Genomic DNA, 24,234 nt, shown 5'->3' with positions numbered 1-24,234 from the left:
GAGTGCTTGGTTGCTAACGCAGAAATAGACATAGTGGGCATAACAGAAACATGGTGGAACAGTGAGAACCGGTGGGACACTGTTATCCCTGGGTATAAACTCTATAGGAAGGACAGGGAGGGGTGCCTTGGAGGAGGAGTAGCACTGTATGTTAAAGAAGGGATAGAATCTAACAAGCTAGAAAACCTAAGTGGACTGGAGTCCTCCACAGAAACCCTGTGGGTGACTATACAAGGCCAGAAAGGAATCGTGCTACTGGGGACGTGCTATCGCCTTCCGGATCAAAATGCCGACAGTGACTGGGAGTTGCAGGAAGAAATCAGGGAGGCGTCAAGGAGAGGCAGGGCTGTAATTATGGGTGATTTCAACTACCCACACATAGACTGGGTAAATTCACATTCAAGTCAGGACAAAGAGGTCAATTTTCTAGATATGCTAAATGACTGTGCCCTAGAACAGCTGGTCATGGAAACAACCAGAGAGAAGGCGACCTTGGATCTAATTCTGAGTGACACCCAGGACCTGGTGCGTGATGTGAGTGTCATCGACCCTTTAGGGAACAGTGACCACAGTGCCATCAAATTCAGCAAACATGCGGGGAGAGAATCACCAAGGATGTCAAACACAGACATTTTGAATTTCAGAAGAGGAAACTTCTCCAAAATGAGGAGTATGGTGAAAAGAAAGCTGAGGGGAAAAGCAGGAGAGTCACTTCGCTCCAGAATGCATGGAGTTTACTCAAAACCACAATACTAGAAGCCCAGTCAGCTTGTATACCCAAAAGGAGGAAAGGTACCACTAAGTCCAGGAGGATGCCAGCATGGCTAACGGGTACCGTCAAAGAAGCCATAAAAGGGAAGAAGACTTCCTTCCGAAATTGGAAGGCCTGTCCAAACGAAGAGAACAGAAAGGAACACAAACTCTGGCAAAAGAAATGCAAGGTGACAATAAGGGAGGCAAAAAGAGAGTTTGAGGAACATTTAGCCAAAAGTATCAAGGGGAATAACAAAAACTTCTTTAAGTACATCAGAAGCAGGAAACCTGCCAGGGAGGCGGTTGGGCCATTAGACAATGAAGGAGTGAAAGGGATTATTAAGGAGGATATGGAGGTTGCAAAGAAACTGAATGAGTTCTTTGCGTCTGTCTTCACGGCAGAGGATACTGAGCATATACCTGTTCCTGAACCAGGCTTTTTAGGGATGGAGGCCAGAGAGCTGAGTCAGATAGAAGTGACAAGGGATGATGTTCTAAACTGTCTGGAAAAACTGAAAGCTAACAAATCACCAGGGCCGGATGGAATCCATCCAAGAGTCCTCAAAGAACTCAAATGTGAAATTGCTGACCTCCTTGCTAAAATATTTAACTTATCCCTGAAATCGGGCTCTGTACCAGAGGACTGGAGAGTAGCAAATGTAACACCGATTTTCAAAAAGGGATCCAGGGGCGATCCAGGAAATTACAGGCCGGTTAGCCTAACGTCCGTTCTGGGCAAACTGATGGAAAGCATCCTCAAGGATAAAATTGTAAAGCACCTAGAAGAACAGGCCCTGCTGGGAGTGAGCCAGCATGGCTTCCGCAAAGGTAAATCTTGCCTCACCAACCTTTTGGACTTCTTTGAGAGTGTCAACGAGTGTGTGGATCAAGGTGATCCAGTTGACATAGCCTACCTGGACTTCCAAAAAGCTTTTGACAAAGTTCCTCATCAAAGACTCCTGAGGAAACTTAGCGGTCATGGGATAAGGGGACAAGTACATGTGTGGATTGCTAAATGGTTGAAAGACAGGAAACAGAGGGTAGGTATAAATGGAGAGTTTTCACAATGGAGGGAAGTAAGAAGTGGGGTCCCGCAGGGATCTGTACTGGGACCGGTGCTTTTTAATTTATTCATAAATGATCTAGAAGCAGGGGTAAGCAGCGATGTGGCCAAATTTGCAGATGATACCAAACTCTTCCGGGTAGTGAAATCCAAAACGGATTGTGAGCAGCTCCAAAAGGATCTCTCCAAACTGGGGGAGTGGGCGACAAAATGGCAAATGTGGTTCAATGTTAGCAAGTGTAAAGTGATGCACATTGGGACAAAAAACCCCAACTTCAAGTATATGCTGATGGGATCCGAGCTGTCGGTGATGGAACAGGAGAGGGATCTTGGGGTTGTGGTTGACAGCTCGTTGAAAGTGTCAACTCAATGTGCAGCAGCGGTGAAAAAGGTCAATTCCATGTTAGGGATCATTAGAAAGGGGATTGAAAATAAAACGGCTAACATTATAATGCCCTTATACAAAACTATGGTGCGACCACACTTGGAGTACTGCGTACAATTCTGGTCACCACATCTTAAAAAGGACATTGTTGAACTGGAGAAGGTACAGAAGAGGGCAACCAAGATGATCAGGGGCCTAGAGCACCTTTCTTATGAGGCAAGACTACAACACCTGGGGCTTTTTAGTTTAGAAAAAAGACGACTGCGGGGAGACATGATAGAGGTCTATAAAATCATGCATGGCGTGGAGAAAGTGGAGAGAGAGAGATTCTTTTCCCTCTCACACAACACTAGAACCAGGGGTCACTCCATGAAATTGATTGCCAGGAGGTCTAGGACCAACAAACGGAAGTACTTTTTCACACAACGTGTGATCCACTTGTGGAACTCTCTGCCACAGGATGTGGTGACAGCCAACAACCTGGATGGCTTTAAGAGGGGTTTGGATGACTTCATGGAGGAGAGGTCTATCAATGGCTACTAGTCAGAGGGCTGTGGGCCACCTCCAGCCTCAAGGGTGGGGTGCCTCTGAGTACCAGTTGCAGGGGAGTAATGGCAGGAGAGACGGCACACCCTCAACTCCTGTCCGTGGCTTCCAGCGGCATCTGGTGGGCCACTGTGTGAAACAGGATGCTGGACTAGATGGGCCGTGGGCCTGATCCAGCAGGGATGTTCTTATGTCTAGACCAGCAGCTGAGTATCTAGTCCAATATCTAGTTTCAACCTCCCACACCCCCAACATATGGTCATCACCACTTCTGTCAAAGAGCGTATTACTACCCCCTTCATCCACTTCTCCAGCATATGACCCCCTGCTGCACTACATACTGTTTATGCCAGGCTGGACAATATGAATATCATGGGCCAGTTTTGAGTTTAATAGAGCCCATGAATGCTTTTTAGCAGGTTGAGATCCTATTTCACTAATAACTCTAGTAAGTTTCTAACTCTTTAGGTTAGAAGCTGGAGATGCAAAAACCAGTTTAAGAGAGTCTAAACATCAACATTCTTCTGACTGCCAAAGTTCAAACATCCATATCAGGAAGAATATGGGAAGAAACCTGTACGTTGAAGCCTGAATCGACAGCTAACCACAAGGCATTATTATCTGATCTGAGTGTTACATCAGCAGTGGCGGCTCGCTACTCTCAAAGGGCAGATATGGAAGGACACAAGCCCTATGGTGCAGCCCTTTGGATGAGAACAGCAGGTCATTGCTGCACGGACTGAACATCATGGCTAACGTGCCTAGCCTGTCTTTAGAGGCACCTAAGATACATAACACAATGCAAGACTTCATATTTATATTTTCCATGCAGTTTTCATGCAACAACATTTTCCATTGCAATTATGGAAATCGCTGCTGCAAAGTTGTAGCTGCAAAAGGCCTGACAGTTGCGCATTACATTATCCACATGAATAAGTCCAGAAGGAGTGTCCTGTGTGGACGACAGTGCCCAATAACCCTAATATTATTCTTTATTACCATGCTTCTCTATTGTTAATATTTATAAGGAAGTGCTTGCATGTCTTGGCTTGAACTGGACCAGGAATGATTAAAAATTGGAATCCTTACCCTGGCTTGAGCAACCTACATAGATAAAAGAGAAATAAATGCTTTACTACGCTTTAGGCATGCAAAGAAATCGTAATAGAGATTAAAACACAGCAATCTTGCTGCAGACACTTGCAGTCTTGCAACAGACCTTTTAACTGGACTACTGCAAGTGGCAACTACCTGCTTGGGGAACAAGATTTCTTATGGATTTCTGTACCCACCCCACCCTGCCGCTGGCCCCCAGGTGTTCATATAACAGATCTGTGACAAAATCATTTTATTTATATTCTGCTTTCCTTCAACACAACTCAAGGAAGTGTACAGTCTTCCCAAGAGGTCTTCTATTCAGGCACTGACCAGACCTGGATCTGCTTAGCTTCAGCACAGTTATGGTAGCATGTGCCTTTAAATTACAACCCTGGCACATATATGTAAACTACCATGAGACTCTATGATTTGGCTGTATAGAAGTGTGATAAATATATAGTTAAGAGGGACCCAAACAGTTAATAATTCCTCTCTTTATCAACACCTTCAGATGAGACATTTTGTTCTTCAGATCGAGAGACAGCAGATACAATTTAGGAGATATGATTAACTGAATTCACTACCGCAGGTCAGTATGGTGGCCACTAACTGAGAAGCTTTTTAAGGATTAGTCAAATTCATGGAGGACAAATTTATCAATGGATAATTAGCCATGGGACTTCCATGTTCGGAGGCAGTATACAACTGAAGACCAAATGCTGGGGCCCAAATGCTGGGATGCCTTATGAGCTTCCAGAGGCAACTGGCTGGCCAATGTCTGAACAAGAATACTGGACTAGATAAGCCTTGGTCTGATCTAGCAAGACAATTTTAACACCTACTTTCAGACAGGAAGAAGGCTTATGAGGTTTCCATTTCCGTGTGTGGGCTTGTGTGTTTACAGTCACAGGACATTGGAGGAAGTCCTATGGGACCCCGATGGGGGCAGTTGTTTTTTTTGCCAGTCTCATCCTTTTGTTACCCACGTGTTGACAATTGGATACAAATCAAATTCACAGCACATGGGATAGGGCACTAGTTAAGAGTCACAATTTTACAAGAAGCAGAAAGAATGCTCCATTAATTCTATTTGGAACTATCTGTTGTGACCTGTACACATGATCTTCTCAAAACAGGAGTACGAATGGATATTGAAAATTTGGTGAACAGCTAAACTAGTTTAAAAAAACAACAACACAACATATCTGAATCAAATTAAAGAAGGTAGATAGGTACGAATTTTCTGAAACATAATCTTTAGTTAGAGCATAATAGCACTTAGCAATAGCACTTACATTTATATACCGCTCTATAGCCAGAGCTCTCTAAGTGGTTTACAATGATTTAGCATATTGCCCCCAACATTCTGGGTACTCATTTTACCGACCTCGGAAGGATGGAAGGCTGAGTCAACCTTGAGCCCCTGGTCAGGATCGAACTTGTAACCTTCTGGTTACAGGGCGGCAGTTTTACCACTGCGCCATGAAACGGTTACTTTGATCACATAACCAAGGTTATTTATTGTCTGTCATTTCATAGCACAATAAGCTTTACAGATCTTAGATCAAATGTCATGCGATCAGACATCATGTGTCAGAATCTAATTCATGTCACAATATTCTTATCTACAACCTTTTCTAATAATTTGTCTTAGAATATATACTAGAAGAGACAAGGAATTATTGTTTGTCATAAAATTATCTTAAAAGAGGGGGGAAAGGAAGTAGAAGATTTAACTGCTCAGGAAATACAAGTTTCTTGTTCTGCATGGCTACCCTCCTCCTTCTCCAGCTCTCATAACAGGTGTTCTTCACCTGGGATTCAGGTAGTCCATGGAAAAGTAGATATATAATTAAAGGTAGCTAAACATGGCACATCCTCTATTTTTCTTGAATTTTACTTTTACTTTCACTGTTCACAAAAGATACCAGAGTGGAATTAACTATCCTGAGTACTTCCCACCCCCTAAGGCTCTTTCTAGAGCCTTATGAAAGTATATTATATAAATGGGGTTGTGGGGAGGGTCCTTGGGCAATACATGAGGATCTGAGAGGTCCATAAGTGCAAAAAAGGTTAAGAGCCCCATCCTATTATGTTTCTCTACATATATACTCCTTTCCCTACTATCCACATTTCCCCAACTGAAACCATCATGCCTCTCTGAGTCAAACAATGTCAAGTTCTGCAGCTGTTTCAAACTAAATTATATTTACTTCAGTTGCCTCAATGTTTCTAATCTGCAGAATTCATTCTGAGCACAGAGTTATTCTGGCATGGTGGATACCAAATGAATGCCACTTTGGCCTATGAAAAGGAGCGAGGAGTTTTCAAGATCCTCCCCCAGGTACAGTGCTGGTCTGCATATCACATTTACTCACCTGTCAGCCTTTTGATGATTTTGCGCAGGACAAAGTACTGCCTGGGAAAGTTGCAGAAATTCTTTTCGAGCTCAATAGGGATCAGGCTCGGTTCTTTGGCCTGCAACTCTTCACACCTGCAAGGATAAGAGCAGAGCAGGTCAGGGAGAAGAAAACCAATCCTTTATCCACACAAGTGCCCCAATCATTTTCCATTTCATGGGCAACAGAAGCCTAGACCTCACACACTTGAAAGTATACAGGCAACACCTGTTAGCCACAGAAATTCAGTAAGGGAGGAAAGTCTGGCCAGGATTTTCCAGACGTTTTACCTTCAGTGCCCTACACAGATCTCTTCCCACCACTGGAACAATGACTAACATGCTAAATATGCTAAATCATTGTAAACCGCTTAGAGAGCTCCGGCTATAAAGCGGTATATAAATGTAAGTGCTATTGCTAACAGAATAAATTATACATGGCTGCTAGCTCAAACGGCTTGAGCTGAGCATAAGAAAACCCTGTTATTAGCCAAGGCCTATCAAGTTCAGCATCCTGTTTCCCAGAGAGGCAACCAGATGCGTCTGGGAAGCCCACACACAACTGGCATTCAGAAATACCTATTGGATCACACAATGGCTACTGGATCACATAACACCACCCCACACCAAACTTACTGGTACCAGTTTGCTTCTGGGCTCAATTCACGGTACCAGCATTGAGCTCTCATAAGAACAGCCCTGCTAGATCAGGCCCAAGGCCCATCTAGTCCAGCATCCTGTTTCACACAGTGGCCCACCAGATGCCACTGGAAGCCTACAGGCAGGAATTGAGGGCATGCCCTCTCTCAAGCTATACATTACCTAAAGCAATGCCTGTTCCCACATGTTCCTTCCTATTCATTGAAGGGGTATTAAACCAAAATGAGTAAAACGGATTCTCCATGTTTACAATCAATATGTCTCCAAACAACAGAGAATTAACCTCAGGGTTGTTGTGAGGATCACACAACCGTGTACACTGCTCTGGGTCCCTCAGATATAAATGTAAAAATATTGAATAAGATGGTATAACGGCGATGAGATATGCATCTTCCAAAATCCACAATCTTCTTTTTCAGAGACCTCTTTAATGTGTGAATAAAACATAAAAACAGATGTTCAGTGCTACTACTGTATAGCACTGAAGCTGATGTGTCACATCAAAAGGTCTGATATCTTTGAACATCTGTTTTTATGTTTTATTCACACATTGAGGAGGTCTCTGAAAGGAAAGGGAATAAATGGAAAAATAAGTGAAGTGTGCTGGGAACAAACTGCTTGTGAGCGTCCCATAGGCATTTAGCTGGACATTGCTAGAAACAGAATGCTGAGCTAGAGAAACCTTGAGTCTGATCCAGTAGGAAGCTTCTTAGGTATTTAGGCAAAAATCAAGTTTCATAATTTATCCCAGTTGCAGAATTCACCTTTTCTACATGAACTGTTTGGGTGACTCTGGTGCAGAACTCAACTCCCACCTTCTCTTTCCCCGCTTCTCTTTTTGAGGAAACACACTTGTGGCTTGAGCAACATATGCTTCAGGAGGCTAATGGGAAGGCCTACAGCAGCAAACATGATTGTCAAACAAAACTAGGTGGTGGGGGGGACCCATCAATGTTCTAATGGAGAACTTTAGCTCCTCAAAATTTAGCATATGATGCTAATGTGTAGAATGAGTAAAAGTACAATTGTACACACACAGAGGAGACGTGCTTGACAATTTTTTTGTAGATGGATAGAAGCATTTTTGGACTTTTGAAAGCGTACTTATATAATTGACAACAGAGATTCAATTTTTTAAAAGTTCAGCTTCTTTTAATGTAGAACTTAATTGTTCTAGAAACTAGCTTTATACAACTATGGTTGACACCTCCTCCCTTCAATCTCAATGTAACAATGGGCAAAGCCCTGAATCAGAGCTAGACCTAATTGGGTAGCACTGAATCAGTCAATTTCTCCCCCTTGAACTTTAGATTATCTACAAAATGTAAGTAGTGATGTTCATTACTGGAGTGCCCATGTTGTGATAATCAAAAAGAGAAGCAGTAATTTATGTTTTATAAAAGATAAAGAAATGAACACCACCACATTAAATGGGAAGGTGTCTTCGTATAAAGGGGTTTTTTATTAAATGATGTAAAATTAATAGTTTCACAGTTGCATCTGGGAAGGCAGTGCTTAAATTCTAGGAGAGAGAATAGAAGGCCCCTTAATGAAGCCCCACCCCGATTCCATCCAATTTTAGCCTAATCATGTCCCACCTTGGTAGCCTTCCAAAAACAGTAGCTAAGCAGACCATGCCATCACAAAAGATAAAGGGGCCAGGACCTCTCACACCTTCCTGTAATTCAAGCACAGAAGAGGTTCAAATGAATCTTCCATGCATGGAGACTCACTGGGGTAACGTTTGAAGCCCTTGGGCATAGGCCATCCACTATTTAAAACGTTTAAAATGGTGGAATGAGAACACAACACATTGAAAGACAATGTAAGAGCATGCACGCGCACACATACACACACAAATCTCCCAAGAGTTACAATAGCAGGTTGCTTACCTGGAACAGTAGTTCTTCTGGTAGTCAACTGTTTCTTCACACAAAATGGGCTTTGCACACATGCAGTAGCCCAACCGAGAACATTCCAAGTTCTCAAAGTGTTTTGGTGGTAGACCCGCCCCCTATCCTGCATGAGAGCGAGGCTATTCCCTCCCTTTCAGTTCTAGAGTCTGCCATGTACCTAGCATACTGTCCACCTGCAGAGGGGAGGATGGGTGGGTATGTGAAGGTACAGTTGACCACCAGAAGAACTATTGTTACAGGTAAGCAACCTGCTGTTCTTCTAAGCAGTTACTGTACCTCACACAAAATGGGTGCATGCCAAGCCGCCTTACCTTGTGGAGAGAGCAAGAATCCACGTCCAGGGAATCACATAAAAATGGAATTGGGAACCACCCGGCCAAATATTGTATCTTGGTGGGCCTTAGTGTCCAGAGCGTAGTGTTTAATGAAAGTGGCTAGAGCAGACCATGTTATGGCCTGGCAGATAGAGCCCAGTGGGTTCTTCCACGATTAAAAGCCGTGGATGTAGCCAGAGCGCATGTAGAGTAAGCTGTCAAGTTGTTCGGTGGAGCTTTGTGAGCAAAACAGTCCAGCTTGATAGTAGCCACAATCCACCTGGAGATAGATTGGGCAGAGGCCCTCTGTCATCAGGTTTTGCATCATCACAGGTTAGAAAAAGGAAATTCAAGGCACGGAAGAGCTCAGTCCTTTTAAAATAGAAGGCCAATGTCCAACGTATGGAGTTTCCATTTGTCTTCCGAAGCTGGGTTAGGATAAAAAACTGGGAGTGATAACTGTTGTGACCTATGAAACGTGGAAACAATTTTAGGTAGGAATTGTAAATCAGGACATAACACAATCCTGTCATTATGAAAAACTAGGTAGGGTAGATTCAGCAAAGGGCTCTGAGTTCTCCTACCCTGCAGGCCGAGATTGTGGCGACAAGGAACACAGTTTTCCATGTGAGGACCACATGTCATAAGTGGCCATGTGCTTGAAAGGCTTTCCTGTGAGACCCAGGAGAACCAATGGTAAGTCCCATGGTAGAGACAGATTAGGTACATCTGGATGTAGATTCGCCAGGCCTTTCAGGAACATTTTGACCATATGGATGACCCCAGGGAGACTGACCAAAAGCACTGATATGGCTGCAAGATGAACACGGACTGAGAACATTGACTGGATTTCTTTAGTTGCAACAGGTAAGACAGTATGCAAGGCTTCAGTACTTGTATGGGGTCTACGCCTGTAGTCATAGCCTCTGAAGAGAACCTTTTCCTTTTAGTGGCATATGACTGTCTGGTGGACATCTTTCGGGAAGCTGCTAGCGCAGAATCTATCTTCCGGGACACCATTCAAGATTCTCCACACTGTGATCCTGAGGGTGCATAAGTCCAGATCTGTCTGAGAACCAAGGTCTGGGATCCATGGGAGATGCACGTAAATGTTGTTGGAGAGGTGGAGGAGATGGGGAAACCAATGTTTCTTCAGCCACCAAGGTGCAATCAGTATGCAGGATGCCCTGTTCTCACTGATCTTTTGGACTACCTTTGGCAAGAGGAGGATCGACAGGAACATGTAGAGAAGGCGATTTCTCCAGCAGTGAGCAAATACGTCACTTAATGAGCCGTGGTCTATGCCTGCTCTGGAGCAGAATTCATGGCACTGAGTGTTGTGTTGAGATGCAAACATGTCTATCAAGGGAGTGCCCCATTGTTGGAATATGGCTCGGGACCAGAGTCCACTCATGACTGAATGAAGTGGTCCTGCTTAGAGAGTCTGCAAGCATGTTGTCCTTATGTGTACTGCCATCTCCTTATGTGTATTGCTGTTAATAGCCAGATGGATGGCCCACTCAAAACTGTAAACAGCCAAGTATAGCAGGCAGTGAGAGCCCGTGTTGCCCTGGAGGTATCTAAAAACCATCGTTGAAGAATTCTTATGTGGAGCCACACTTGTGCAGGACCTAGAGAAGAGAGCTGGTCTTGTGGTAGCAAGCATGATTTGTCCCCTTAGCTAAGCAGGGTCCACCCTGGTTGCATATGAATGGGAGACTAGAAGTGTGAGCACTCTAAGATATTCCCTTTAGGGGATGGAGCCGCTCTGGGAAGAGCAGAAGGTTCCAAGTTCCCTCTGGCTTCTTCAAGACAGGGCTGAGATTCCTGCCTGAAACCTTGGAGAAGTCACTGCCAGTCTGTGAAGACAATACTGAGCTAGATAGACCAATGATCTGACTCAGTATATGGCAGCTTCCTATGTCCCTATGACTGGTGTTGTGAAGGACATAAGGCCCAGCAGTCACTGCACAGTCCGGGTGGAGTGTTTTGGGTGGTAGACGAACCTCATGGTGAGTCTGTGCACAGCAGAAACCATTCCATTGGGAGAAACACTGCTTCCTGAAACAAATAAAAAATAATGCCCAGTAACTTTATGGTTCTTGATGGAGTAAGTTGAGAGCCAGTGTGGTGTAGTGGTTAGAGTGCTGGACTAGGACCGGGGAGACCCAAGTTCAAATCCCCATTCAGCCATGAGACTTGCTGGGCGACTCCGGGCCAGTCACTTCTCTCTCAGCCTAACCTACTTCACAGGGTTGTTGTGAAAGAGAAACTTAAGTATGTAGTACACCGCTCTGGGCTCCTTGGAGGAAGAGTGGGATATAAATGTAATAATAATAATAATTTCTTGTAGTTTACTTTGAGACCCAAGTCTGACAGGAGGGCCATGGTATACTGTAGACTGTGCTCTAGCTTCCAAATAGGCTTCCAAGTGTTCCAATTCAAAGCTATGCCATTTGGCCTCTCCACAGCACCATGAGTATATGGCTGTAGTGGTTGCCTTCCTACAAGAACAAGGCATTCAAATCTTCCTATACTAGATGACTGGCTCTTCTCTGGAAACAGTGTTTCCAGTGAGGTGCCAGTTGTCTAGTATGGGAAGATTTGAATGCCTTGTTCTTATAGGAAGGCAATCACTACAGCCAAACATTTGGTATACACACATGGTGTCATCGAGAAGCCAAATAGAACAGCTTTGAATTGGAACGCCTGGAAGCCTATCTGGAAGCACAAGAATTTCCTGGGTTATGGGTGGAGAGATACATGATAGTAGATGCCTACGAGATCCAAGGATGCAAACCATACATTCTTTGTAATCACGGGGATAATGGATGAAACTGTGAGCATTCTGAATTTTTTGTACACCACATAGACATCTCTTAGGTGCATGATGGGACGTAGACCTCATAGGAACATAGGAAGCTGCCAGCGGGTATAGTGGTTAGAGTGCTGGACTAGGACTGGGGAGACCTGAGTTCATATCCCCATTCAGCCATGATACTAGCTGGGTGACTCTGGGCCAGTCACTTCTCTCTCAGCCTAACCTACTTCACAGGGTTGTTGTGAGGAGAAACCTAAATATGTAGTACACCGCTCTGGGCTCCTTGGAGGAAGAGCAGGATATAAAATGTAAATAATAATTAAATAATAATAATAAATAATATACTGAGTCAGACCATAGGTCCATCTCACTCAGTACTATCTACACAGACTGGCAGCGGCTTCTCCAAGGTTGCAGGCAGGAATCTCTCAGCCCTATCTTGGAGATGCCAAGGAGGGAACTTGGAACCTTCTACATGCAAGCAAGCAGAGGTTCTTCCCAGAGCAGCCCCATCCCCTAAGGGGGAATATCTTACAGTGCTCACACATGTAGTCTCCCATTAAGCAGACCCTGCTTAGCTAAGGTGACAAGTCATGCTTGCTACCACAAGACCAGCTCCTCCATCCCTTTTCAGTATGGTGAAATATCGGGAAAAGAAACCTTTGGTGGAGTCCCCTTTCACAGGTTTGATAGCATCTTTGGAAAGCAAGGACTGTACTTCCTCCAAAAGTTCTGATGACAGGTGTGTAACCTTTACCCCAGAGAATGGGGCAAGGGGAGTATATTCTATGGCATATCCTACGTGGATGATGGTCAATATCCATTGATCCGAGGTGATGTTCTCCCAAGCACTTAGACAGGGTTGCATGTGTGTTCCAAATTTGAAAGAGTCAAGATCGCTTGGTATATGTGGAGGACTTGGGCTTAGACTGCTGTGTTTTTCCGAAGGAGTACTGTTGCTTGTGGTACTGAGGTGTTCTAGATTGTCGGAAGGAATGGTCTGTAGACTGTAAGTGTTGAGGGGCAGAATGAATATGGCCTTGAAGATTTGCTGCCCTTAGTAAACTTGTAAGAGGACAGCAGTGCTGTCCTCAATTTTGCAGTATTTCTCAGTTTTTTTGGAGGCATTCTATTGCCTCATCTGTCTTTTCTCCAATGAGTGCTTAGCCATCAAAGGGTAAGTTTTCTATCCTTGTTTTTTTTCCCCCAGGAGCAAGGTTAGAGAAGTGTATCCAGGAGTGACAACGTAGTGTCACCGCTGCCAACATGGAGCAAGCCGTGCAGTCTGTGAAATATTGAGAAGTGTGCAACAATAGCTTGGGAAGTCTAGAAGCCTCCTTGCGGTAAGCTAACACAGAATCTTTCTTTTCCTGGGGAATGTAATCCAAGAATGGAGCCATCTTTCCCTACAGAAACAAATTATAGCAAGCCATGCAAACTTGATAAATTTTCTATTTTGAGGTGAAGTGTGAATGTGGAGTAGATTCTTCTCCCAAGGAAGTCCAATTTCCTCCCTTCTCTGTTGGCCAGAACCAAGAGGATTCTATTATTTTTTAACCTAGACTGGGCTGCTTTTACTATGACTAAGTTCGGTGTGGGGTGCTTCTGTAGGAACTGATCATCTTCCACTTGGACCTTATTAAAGCTTTCTAGTTTTTTGGATGTGGTGGCAGCAAAGCTGGCTTTGCCCAGCAAGCACTGAAATTCACTGGCAGAAAAATAGATCGTGAGGCATCTATGTCAACAGGTCCAAATACTGGATCTGGAGAAGGTTTAGGTGGTTCATTAGTCTGTATGCCTAGAGAAGTGGCCATACGTACCACCTATTCTGTGAATAGCTTTAGGTCCTCCGATGGTGATGGGGTCTTTGAATCTTCAATCCAGTCTGATGGCATCAAGCCCGATACCAAGTCCACTGAGGTTTCTGTTTTGGAGACCTTGTTATCAGACTCCGAGTCTACTCCAGGGGTTCCGGGGTTTGAAGGTCAGTGTCTCTATACTTGAAAGGCTGGATGTCCAGTGCTGGGTTTGGAGCCAGTGCAGTAGGGAAAGGTGGTGTGGGATGTGGAGTCCCTCCAGCAGGGATTAAGGGTTGACCTTCCTCTTTGCAATGAGAAAGAACGGGTCCTTCTGTGTCTGCGGTGTGCCCGGTGCAGTATGGTGCTGGAACTGCTGGGGCTCAAGGCAATGGTTTTCGATCTCAGGATCGAGACCAAGATCTATTTCTTCTTGGAGAACAGAATCAGGATTGGAAGCCTTGGCCCCAGTGATCTGGTGCTTCCAGGTACGGGTGTCGGTATGGAGCAAAAGAGCAGTGGTGGTGCTGGTAGTGATCCTTGCCTGCAAAGACATACCTATCATAAAAAAGTAGGCATAGAGGTCCGGAGATGGGAACCGATAACTGTATTCAGACGGGTAGTATCTATAATATTGATGCTTTTGGTACTGATAGGTCAGGTTGGAAGGACAGTAGTGGCTAGGGGATTCCCTGTGATCTGGAAATGCGTGTCGGTGCCTAGGAGACCATATTGGGTGCCATCTTTGTCCTCTGAAGGCTCAGGATAGAAGTCCTGGTCAGGTTCAGAGGTGGATATGGAGGTGGTGTCTCTGGGTGCTTCCCAACTTGGAATGAAATGGTATGAAGAGTCTTGATCTGGGACAGAGCATTCTAGAGTCTCCCGAGGTGGCTGAGAATCAGGATACTGAGGTAGTGTTTGAGGTTTGGGCACCAAGCCCGTCAGTACTGGCAACGGAGTTTTCTCTGGAATAGGTATGGACGTCTGTGTCTTCTTAGGAATTTTAGGGAGCTTTGCAATAGGAATTAGATCAACATTGCCTGTAGGTTGCCTCAGAGGCTTCTTCTTTTTAGGAATCTCTTCCTGAGGAATCTTTTTATTTTGTTTTATCTTCAGGAGCGGGATGATGCCTGAGGAACTCGGTGTAATCCAGAGGAAGTGCTCAAATTCAGCGCCGTTGAGTTCAGATTTTTTACTGTTCCTGAAGGGCATGGGACCGACTGGTTGGCATCATCCATCGGTGTCAAGGGGGCAGTCTTGTCCAGTACTACTATGGTCAAAGTGGTAGGTAGAGTAGCCATTTTGGGTGCGGGGGTGGAGAGGGCCCGCTCCCACAACAAGGCACAGAGCGTGGAAGCCTTAATTCTGCCTTGCCTGCTTAGTACATTTTTGGCAATGGGTGCAGTGTTCCAACAGCTGTGCCTCCCCCAAGCAAATGGTGGTGGTTGTCAGTCAAGGGAAGTTTAGCCTCACATCTGATACATTTTTTAAAGGAAACTTTTGTCTCCATACAAGTCTGAAGACAACTGTCTGTAAGGGGCGGAGCAGGTGTCTGCAACAAACAAGACAAATGGAAATAAAAACATGTGAGAATAGTTGAATAAACAAGAAAACTGAACGAAAATAATAAGGTGGTACGAAAAAACCCAGATTGCTGTTTGGAAATATTATTCAATTGGACATGGTAATGTGTTGCGTGTGGCGGACAACTAAGAACTGAAAAGGAGGGAATAGTCTTGCTCTCCTGCAGGATAGCGGGAAGTAGGGACGTGCAAACAGGTTCAACATCGAACCGATTCAGTTCAACTGTTCAGGGTTGAACCGAACCACACCCTGTTCGGTCCAACCCTGGATCAAAACCTCCATGATTCTTTTGTTGTTTCAAAATTTTCAAATTTTTATTTTTTACATTTACCCCCTCCATTGGAGTTGTCCGAGGTGGCGGAGGGTGGGCGGGGACATGGAAGTTCCTCCTCCCCCTGCTAGCCTCCCTTATTCCAGGGCCATGCAGAGGCCCATTGCACAGGCACAGCAGCATCCAAAATGGCCACCACACTGAGGAGGGAAGGCAGAAAACCAGCCGAAGAGCGGCCAATTTCTGGAATAAGGGAGGCTGGTGGGGGGAGGGGGAACCTCAGTGGACCCTCCCCCTGCCTTGGACAACTCCCCTCAGAGGGGTAAGTGTAAAAAAAAAATAAATTAAAACATTTTTTGTGAAACGTCCCCCTCCGACCAAACCGGGGGGGTGCCAGACTGAACTGGCCTGGTCTGGGTCCAGTTCAGACTCAAACTGAACTAGACCAGCTGGTTCTGTGCACACCCGTAGCGGGAAGGGCTAATGCCAAAATACTTTTAGAACCTGGAATGTTTCCGGTTGGCCTACCACGTGTGCATGAAGCCCATTTTGTGTGAGGCACAGTGACTATTTAGAAGAACTTTGGAATCTGTTTCTGCTCTAAAGCCAGCAATGATAATTGTCCAATGGGAACTTCTGGCATGTATGGCTTCTCAAAGCCACCATAAACAGCAGGTGCCTACCCATTGGGATGAGCAAGAGATTCAGTCCTTACCTTTCAAGTGTATTCTTTACATCCTGCATGAGAAGAAAAGGCAATACAATTAGTCAGGATTCATACAGTCATAGAGGAGCCCACCCACTATTAAAACTGTCCTTTCAGACAATGTAGGAGGTGGGGAAGGAGATCCCATTTGTGCTCTATTAAACCCAAAAATCGTCACTGTCTTCTCCTTTCTCACCTCGAAAGCACAGCTCACGGTTCAAAACTCCACCAACTTATCACAAGAGGTCGAAAGTGACTGAACTGGTGGACATTCCATCCAAACTAACTCATCTTCCAACCTGCCACTGTAACATCCAGAAATATTAACCCTAGGCAGCCATATAAAGCCAATGTAGTAGGGGGATCAGGATCACCATAAGCCTACTCTATTCCCCAGTGGTGTATCCAATTTCACCAAAGCCTTTGTTGTACACTGACTAGAGTGTCTGCATAGGAACAGAACCACCCAGGTTCAAAACCCATTGAAGCTCACTGGGTGACCTTAGGCTAGTCACTTTGAGTCTAACTTACCTCGCACTGCCAGTCAGTGTAGACAATACTGAGTGAGATGGTCTGACTCAGTATAAGGTAGCATCCGATTTTTAAATCTACAATTTTCAAGGTGCCATAGAGGTGTGCACAAAAGAGAGACTCACATTCTGCAACCAAGGTAGAACTCCTCTTGGCTCCCAGACCTTCTCCCATCTCAGTATACTGACAACAAATGAAGGGGCCATAGCTCAGCGGCATACTTTGTATGCAAAAGGCCCCAGATTCCATTCCCAGCATATCCCATTTAAAGGCCTCAGCAAAAGGCATTTGCCTGAGATCTTGGAGAGCTGCAGCTAGTCAGTGTAAACAATGCTGGACTGATTCAGTATAAGGCTGCATCATATGGCATAAGAACAGATGAACAATATAAATCTCAAGTACCTAATCATTTGGCTACCTGAAACCTGGCATGCCTGCTAGGAATTCAAAATCAGTATTTTAGCTCTCTTCTCAGTCTTCTCGAGTTATGTGATCAGGAATAGAACTGAAGAACCTGAGACCCTTCTCCTTCTCATCCATTCTACAATGACACCAGGCCATTTCCCAACCACCGGGTGAGTAAGTAACCAGAAACAGTTATTTCTACTTATCCAATTCCATCACTACTTCTTAAAAAAAACAGAAAGATCTCTTTTAAGAGGAAATTCCCAGAGAATGGAATGTTCCTAGCATCATTGATTGAGAGGAACATAAGAGATAGGACCACCCTCCGGGAGACTCTGGTGCACATCTCACCTTGAGCATCTCTATGCCTGATTGCAAACACTTCTCCTCAATCTCTGTGATGAGGCTGTTGAGGGAGACCCGCTGCTCTGACAGCTCTGCCACGTTATCTTTCAGCTTCTGCAGGATCTCTTTCTCCTCGTCCTCTAACCTCCGCAATAGCACCTGCTGTTCCTCCTCCAGGAACTGATGCAGCTCCTCAAACTCACTGATGATGAGCTGACGTCGGTTCTCAACCTTCCTCTATAAAGAAATGGGAGAAGAGGTTGGGAACTTGAGATCATGGAGGAAATGGGCCAGCTCAACAATACGTTTAGGATCAACCAAGAGAAGAACCCTTTTGTGCAATGCAGGAATATGATGTGGTGTTTAGTGTTGGACTGGCCATGGTCCCATTCAGCCATGAAGGTAACTGGGTAAACTTGGGCCAGTTGGGAAACTCTCAGTCGGATCTACCAAACAGGATTCTTACAGGATAAAGGCCATTCTCCTCAGTGGTAGGAAGTGAGTAACAGGCATGCTCGTTTTGAGCTGCTGCCACCATCCATGGCAGGGGTGGGGGTGCTGAGTGGCCCACTGGGCAAAGCCCCTGCAGGGAGATCCATAGGGCTCTCCACAGATCCGGTTTCCACACAAGGTGGTACCGCGGCAGAGATGGTAACAGTAGTGGAAGCCTTTGTACACGTGGCTTTTTGGCCCGCTCTCACCTCCTTCGTTCTGCTAGTCTTCCTGGGGCATGTTTCAGTGGCAGAAGGTTAGCCTCCAACCACTCAGCTGAAGTGGAGTCATCCAAGAGAGGGGCAGAGACCTCTCTTGCTTTGAGAAGTGGGAATGGCCATGCTAGAAAAGCTGCAACATGCCACAGTGGACCACTGGTGCAGCCTGCCGGTACTGAGGAGAAAATCTGGCCAAGCTTCTGCCTCCCTTGCCCTTCCCTCCATCTTGCTCTAAGTAACACGAAGGAAGGCGGGGGTAGAAGACTGAGACTAGAAACTAACAAGATTTGAAGCACCGAGCTCAAAAAAAGTGAACCTGTTCCTGAGCAAGACAGGGAGAAAACTGAAGGCTTGGGATAGCTCTTCCCATATTTATTTATTTATTAGATTTATATACCGCCCTTCCAAAATGGCTCAGTGCGGTTCACAACATGATAAAAACAATTAAAACAAATTAACAATTAAAATCAAACTATTAAAACACAATAAAACCAATATTGGTCATGTGAAACTCCAATATTGGTCATATGGTCATGTGAAACTCTCTGCTGATTGGCCCTGTCTCGGAGCAGGTGGGAGGAGCAACCCAACTCTAGATACCCTCCCCCACTGAGGGTGAATGCAGTATATTGCACCTAGGCTTCTGTAGAAGGATGTGATATAAGGTAATATGTTGTCCATATTATCTTAAGACAGCAGGATTTCCCCTATTCCCAATGCAAAACATTACACATATTAGCTGAAATTAATCTTAATGTAAGTTCCAAATGATCTTTATCAATGAACAGAACAATCCTATGATCCCAGTTACATTGTGTAAGTTGTCCACAGGAAACTTAGCCTGGATTCTATGCTCTTCCAAAGCAAGATGAGAGGAGAAAACGAGAGCAGTAAAAAACCCAGATTGGTGCAACCCTTCCAGTCACAATGGCAACATCACTACAACGCATCAGTCATGGAAAGGCATGCTCCCATTGCCTTCATGTGGGCCAGGCATGGAAAGTGACCATGGTAACAGGAAAGTGTCCCATGATGTTACACCACACACACCCCTCATTTAACAAAAACATGCCATAGTACCTTCTACTGAGGAGCCAGCATGGTATAGTGGTTAGAGTGCTGGACTAGGACCAAGGAGACCTGAGTTCAGATCCCCATTCAGCCATGAGACTTCCTGGGTGACTCAGTCACTTCACTCTCAGCCTAACCTACTTCACAGGGTTGTTGTGAGGAGAAACTTAAGTATGTAGTACACCGCTCTGGGCTCCTTGGAGGAAGATCAGGTTATAAAATGTAAATTAATAATAATAATAATAATAATAATAACGACGACTAGATGTCTGGATAAAACAAACCAGTCAATAACACCTGTCTGACTGTGTAAATAAATAAATAAATAAATAATAGCAATAGTAATAGCAACAGCAGCAGCTATTGTAGAACAGGCAGCAAGAGGCCACACAGAGAAAGCTGCCTGAGACCTTTAGCACTGAGGGGTTGAAATCTCCTTCATAATGCCTCCCCCCACTCCCTCCCTGCCCCCCTCTCTCTCACGTGCGGGCGCACACAAAAATTAATAACCACCTTCTGGAATATACACACAAAGGGGCAAGAGAAAGAGGAGGACCGGGCTGTAGCCCATAGCAGGAATCGCATTGTGGTGCTACCTAAGGGGTGGTATTGGTGACACACCAGCACCCACAGCTGGTCCCAGCAGGGAAATGGTGAGCTAGAGCTGGTTGCCAGCATGTGCTTGTGGGGACCCAGGAGAATCTTGCGAAAGCTTGGAGAGGTTTCACAGGATTTTGGTCTGGGATCTCGGCCTTGGCCAAGATCTCGTGAGAAGTGCTCTGAATGCCAGTACGTTTTTAAGAGACAGAGGCCTCTGATGAGAGGGGCCAGTTCTCAAGGAGGATTCAAGCTGGCAAGAGCCCTGGGACTCAGACTTTGGGCAGCCCCTCGCTGGTGGCCTTGTGTAAGGAACAAGCCCCTGTCACAGGATGCCTACCTTCAAGGAGCTCTGAGGCCCATCTGGACTACCCAAAGCCTCCTCAAACACAAGCTGCAACCTCGAGGGGAGGTGTGACAGTTGGGTTTTTAAAATTGTGTGTTGTTTAAATGTGTTGTAACCAGTGTTCTCTCATTTTTTTCATCACTGTGTGGGATGAGTTTTGTTCTGGGTGGCAGTATCAAGACAGTGTGTGCGCACATGCATTCAGAGTGGGGATGCTGATCAAACCTGAGCGGGATCTAAAATTAACTGAGCAGACATTTTAAAAAGTATGAGCATGCACTCATGTGCACGCCTTAGAGAAAACACTGGTTGTAACACACAGGACCTCTAGGACTGGATGGGTTAAAAGCCAAATGATTATGTTCAATCATAAACATCAACCAAAGAAACCTGAGCAGTGACTTGAACAGAGGTTCTCCAGGGCCAAGGTCAATGCCAAGACTGTGTGCAATGCAACACCCATTTGGGAAAGGAGAGTCCAGCTCCAGGTGAGAGAGATAACAGCAAGCACACAACACCTGCCTTGAGCTCCCCTGGCTTCTTCTCCTCCTGGGATTTGCAGTGGGCAATGTCCTGCAGCTTTTGTTCTAGCGGCTCTAGGCACTTCTGCAATTTCTCCTGCATGAAAAAGGAAGAGGTAGCATGGTTGAGAGCTAGCATGGCAAAGCAATTAAGAGTTCAGTCAGAAACTAAACCACCTTGCGCCTAGGAAAGGTGGTATATAAATATGCCAGGTACTCTGGTTGACTTACTGCACAAGGGTATATCAGACCAGGAATGTTGCATGCACAACTATGCAAAATGTGAAATTTGTTCAAATGTTACACAAGGGTAAGCCCATTATTTCCAGTGGGCTTACTCTTGTGCAACATTGCACAGTTTGCAGAGTTGTACAGCTTGCATACACATGTTACTGGGCTGACATACACTTGTGCAGTATGCCAGCCAATAAAATGAACTGAGATGCTCCTGATTCAGATCTCACCACAGTCATTGATAATTCACTTTTAGAAACCTCCTTCAAACCCTATTAGCCCTGTAAGATTTACAGGCAGAGATGTGGGATTGAAAATTTCTCAAAATGGACAATTCCTCAAATAGACAATTTCCCCATTCTTTATTTCTCCATTTCTGTTTCAGTGGATGCCAATGTAATATTAGGCAAGTTTGGCAATTTCAAAGTTGTAATTAAAGTTTTTCAGATGATTATCACTTTCTATCTCACCTAGGGACTGCGAGAGAGAGTACATATGTTTTACTGATTTGAGTATTCCAATAAAAAATAATTTATTTCCATACAAAGCTCTGAATTTGTTTCAGTATAAAATTTAAACCATATGTTTCCCCCCTGCCTTGTCAAATATTTCAGTTCAACCACTTGGCTATTTAGAAAAAAACCTTTTGAGATATAGTGTAGAAAATTGATGTTGTGTTGTGTGTTTCACTAAATACGTAGGTCAAACATGCCAGATCAGATCACAGTCTATTTAGGGCATCAGGAATGTTTGCATAGTAAAAATTTTTGAGAGAAATGTTAATGAAAATTTGATGCAAATTTGAATGGGATTTACCCTCAGGAATTTTTCCAATTCAATGTTTTCTAGAAACCCCACATCTCTGGTTGTGGAGTGCAGGCTTGATTAAGCAAAGTTCAGCTGAAATGAAATAAAGTTGGAACTCTGAGGACTGCTGTGAAGCAGTAAAAGCCTGACTCTGATGGGTGATCTTTGTCTGAGGTGCAGCAAGGGATGCTGAACAACAAGATGTACCTGGCATAACTGTGTCTTTTGCTGTTTTAAAATGCTGGGCATAAATGACAGTCTTCTTTTGAAGATGGACTTGATAAAATCATAACAGTGACTGGGAACAGAACCAGGATGCTGGACTAGCACTTATGATCTGAAGACATGACTCCAGACAGGTGACACTTGCTGGTTTTTTGGGTTTTTTTGGACAAAGGTAGTTTAAAAGGGACTTCAAGAAACTCCAACTTGATCTAACCCATGAAACAAGAGAATGGAAAATATTGAGTGTTCTCCTATTCTCCACCTTTAAAAAGGAGAGGAAACACCCCTGATCAGAAAAGAAAAGATAAACGGTCAAGCACCCAGGCAGATTCCTGGAGACATCTCTTTGGTGGAGCACCTCCTTCAACTTCCAATCCCTCTCCCTTTTCTCAGTCCACCTCTACACCCTTTAATCTTTTCTTCACATTGGCTCTCCTTTGGTTTGGAGGACTATGACTTTTAATTACTTGCTTTCTTCATGGCTCCTTTTAGGATATCTTTGCCTCTTTTCTAGTTGCTACGTTTTGCAGTTTCCTGATCTGAAGGCTACTCTCTGGATGGTGGACACAGTCCTGGATATCACAGGGCGACATTACTGGATTCGCAAGTAGAGATGACCTTGCTTGAAACTTTAGAGCTTTTCAAGTAGAAGGGTAAAAGGAAGTATGAGGGAGGTAGACAGAATGTGAAGGAGTAGAGTAGAGCTTATAAGAATATTTAATCTCATTTAAGAATAATTTGCTGCTAAGGTTTGCTTTGCATTGTTATGTATTCAGATGCATTGTAGGCTCATCGCTACATCTGCCATGCTATTTAAGCAATAGTATACGGGTCATTCATTTATTGAGGGAGACTTATTTAAGCCTTGGTTATGGTGCTGTCATTCATTATATATTTTGAAGAATTTGTGTGAAATAAAGTCATACTTCCTGATAACCTATGGATACCAAATTTTGCATGAACAATCCTGCCACTTATGTTAGGTGAATGCACTACTTTTGACACCAGAATATCCTCACTGAATGGTTTGTATTTTTTTCCAAAGAAGAAATTCTGAATATAATAACCATATGTTAACGGTTTTACTAAACAGATTTAACAATCAATAATCAAATCAATAATTCCAAAATGATACAATGTCCAAGAAAAGCAGATCTTTCTCAGATTCAAATTTACTATTACAATTATATGATAATATATGGTAATAAATTATTACAAATTTACCATACATTATAATTCATCAATAAAATGAATGTTTGCAGTTGAAATCACACAAATTCCTAACTGTTCGTTTACTTTGCTTTTGCAAGCACATGGTTTCGTGGGCCACCCTTCTGTATACCAGTTTAGTTACTGCGGGTCATAGTTTCAAAATTCAATTTTTTATCCTCCCCCCATTAAACTGGTAACTTTAAATAGCCACCCTTCTCAGCTGGCACGCAGGGAGATTTAAATAAGTGGCACCAGACGCTCAGGCTGCTCATCCGCTCTCGCCTCTTGCACTGCTTCTTTAAACCTCCCCACATGTCAGCTGAGGTGGAGAATGTGGCTATTTAAATGTTAAACCTCCCCATGCTTCTCAGCTGATGGGCAGGGTGGTTTAACACTTAAATAGTCACTCTTCCCACTTCTCAGCTGTCATGTGGGGAGTTTTAAAGTTTAAATAGCTACCCTTCCCACACAGGCTGTTCCATCCACTCATGCCGTGAGAGTTGATTATTTAGCTAAGGAACCTAATCCCATTTCGGGGGTTAGCTCAAGCACTCCAATATTGCACTTTCCACAAACATAACTCCCACAATATTAGAGGGCCTTTCTGGATTTCATTTCTTGAACATTCCTAGCAGTTTAATCTATGCAAAATGACTTTGCCCAGTTAACAAACATCTCCAACTAGTCATATATATTGGGGATCAATGGCAAAGCATTTGCATTGCATTCAGAAAGTCTCAGGTTCAAATCCTGAAGGTAGAGCTGAGAAAGACTTCTACCTGCTTGGAGAGGCACTGCCACTCTGCATAGACTAGGGCTGAACAGCTGCCCTCCTGCAGATGATGGATTACAACTCCCGTAATTCCTGATTATTGGCTAGGTCTAGTCCAAAACTAGCTGGCGAGCCCGGGTCATGCAG

The 24,234-nt window shown here is 44.3% G+C and overlaps 1 protein-coding gene and 1 long non-coding RNA gene across 14 annotated transcripts in view; one reads left to right on the top strand and one right to left on the bottom strand.

Moving 5' to 3' along the window:
* LOC128342926 (uncharacterized) overlaps positions 1 to 17,291 on the top strand; it is a 32,501-nt gene extending 15,210 nt beyond the window's left edge. For 5 of the 7 annotated variants that reach the window (XR_008315251.1, XR_008315249.1, XR_008315253.1 and 2 more), the window contains 2 exons: positions 13,165 to 13,297; positions 14,867 to 17,291. This is a non-coding gene — a long non-coding RNA (uncharacterized LOC128342926). Of the gene's footprint in view, positions 1 to 4,356; positions 4,435 to 6,088; positions 6,190 to 13,164; positions 13,298 to 14,866 lie in introns of all 7 variants that reach the window. The other 2 variants (XR_008315250.1, XR_008315254.1) reach the window with 2 other exon arrangements.
* LOC128342925 (E3 ubiquitin-protein ligase TRIM39-like) overlaps positions 1 to 24,234 on the bottom strand; it is a 51,576-nt gene that overhangs the window by 7,507 nt on the left and 19,835 nt on the right. For 6 of the 7 annotated variants that reach the window (XM_053291127.1, XM_053291123.1, XM_053291124.1 and 3 more), the window contains 5 exons: positions 20,839 to 20,934; positions 17,599 to 17,829; positions 16,321 to 16,343; positions 6,224 to 6,339; positions 3,837 to 3,851 (listed from right to left, as the gene is read on the bottom strand). In XM_053291127.1, the coding sequence (XP_053147102.1) occupies positions 3,837 to 3,851; positions 6,224 to 6,339; positions 16,321 to 16,343; positions 17,599 to 17,829; positions 20,839 to 20,934 (481 nt within the window). The remainder of the gene's footprint in view (positions 1 to 3,836; positions 3,852 to 6,223; positions 6,340 to 16,320; positions 16,344 to 17,598; positions 17,830 to 20,838; positions 20,935 to 24,234) is intronic. The other variant, XM_053291122.1, reaches the window with a different exon arrangement.

The sequence above is a fragment of the Hemicordylus capensis genome, chromosome 2, assembly GCF_027244095.1.
Source record: "Hemicordylus capensis ecotype Gifberg chromosome 2, rHemCap1.1.pri, whole genome shotgun sequence".
Lineage (NCBI taxonomy): Eukaryota > Metazoa > Chordata > Lepidosauria > Squamata > Cordylidae > Hemicordylus > Hemicordylus capensis.
Note: the sequence above shows the minus strand (reverse complement) of the source record. Positions and strands in the feature narration are given on the sequence as shown.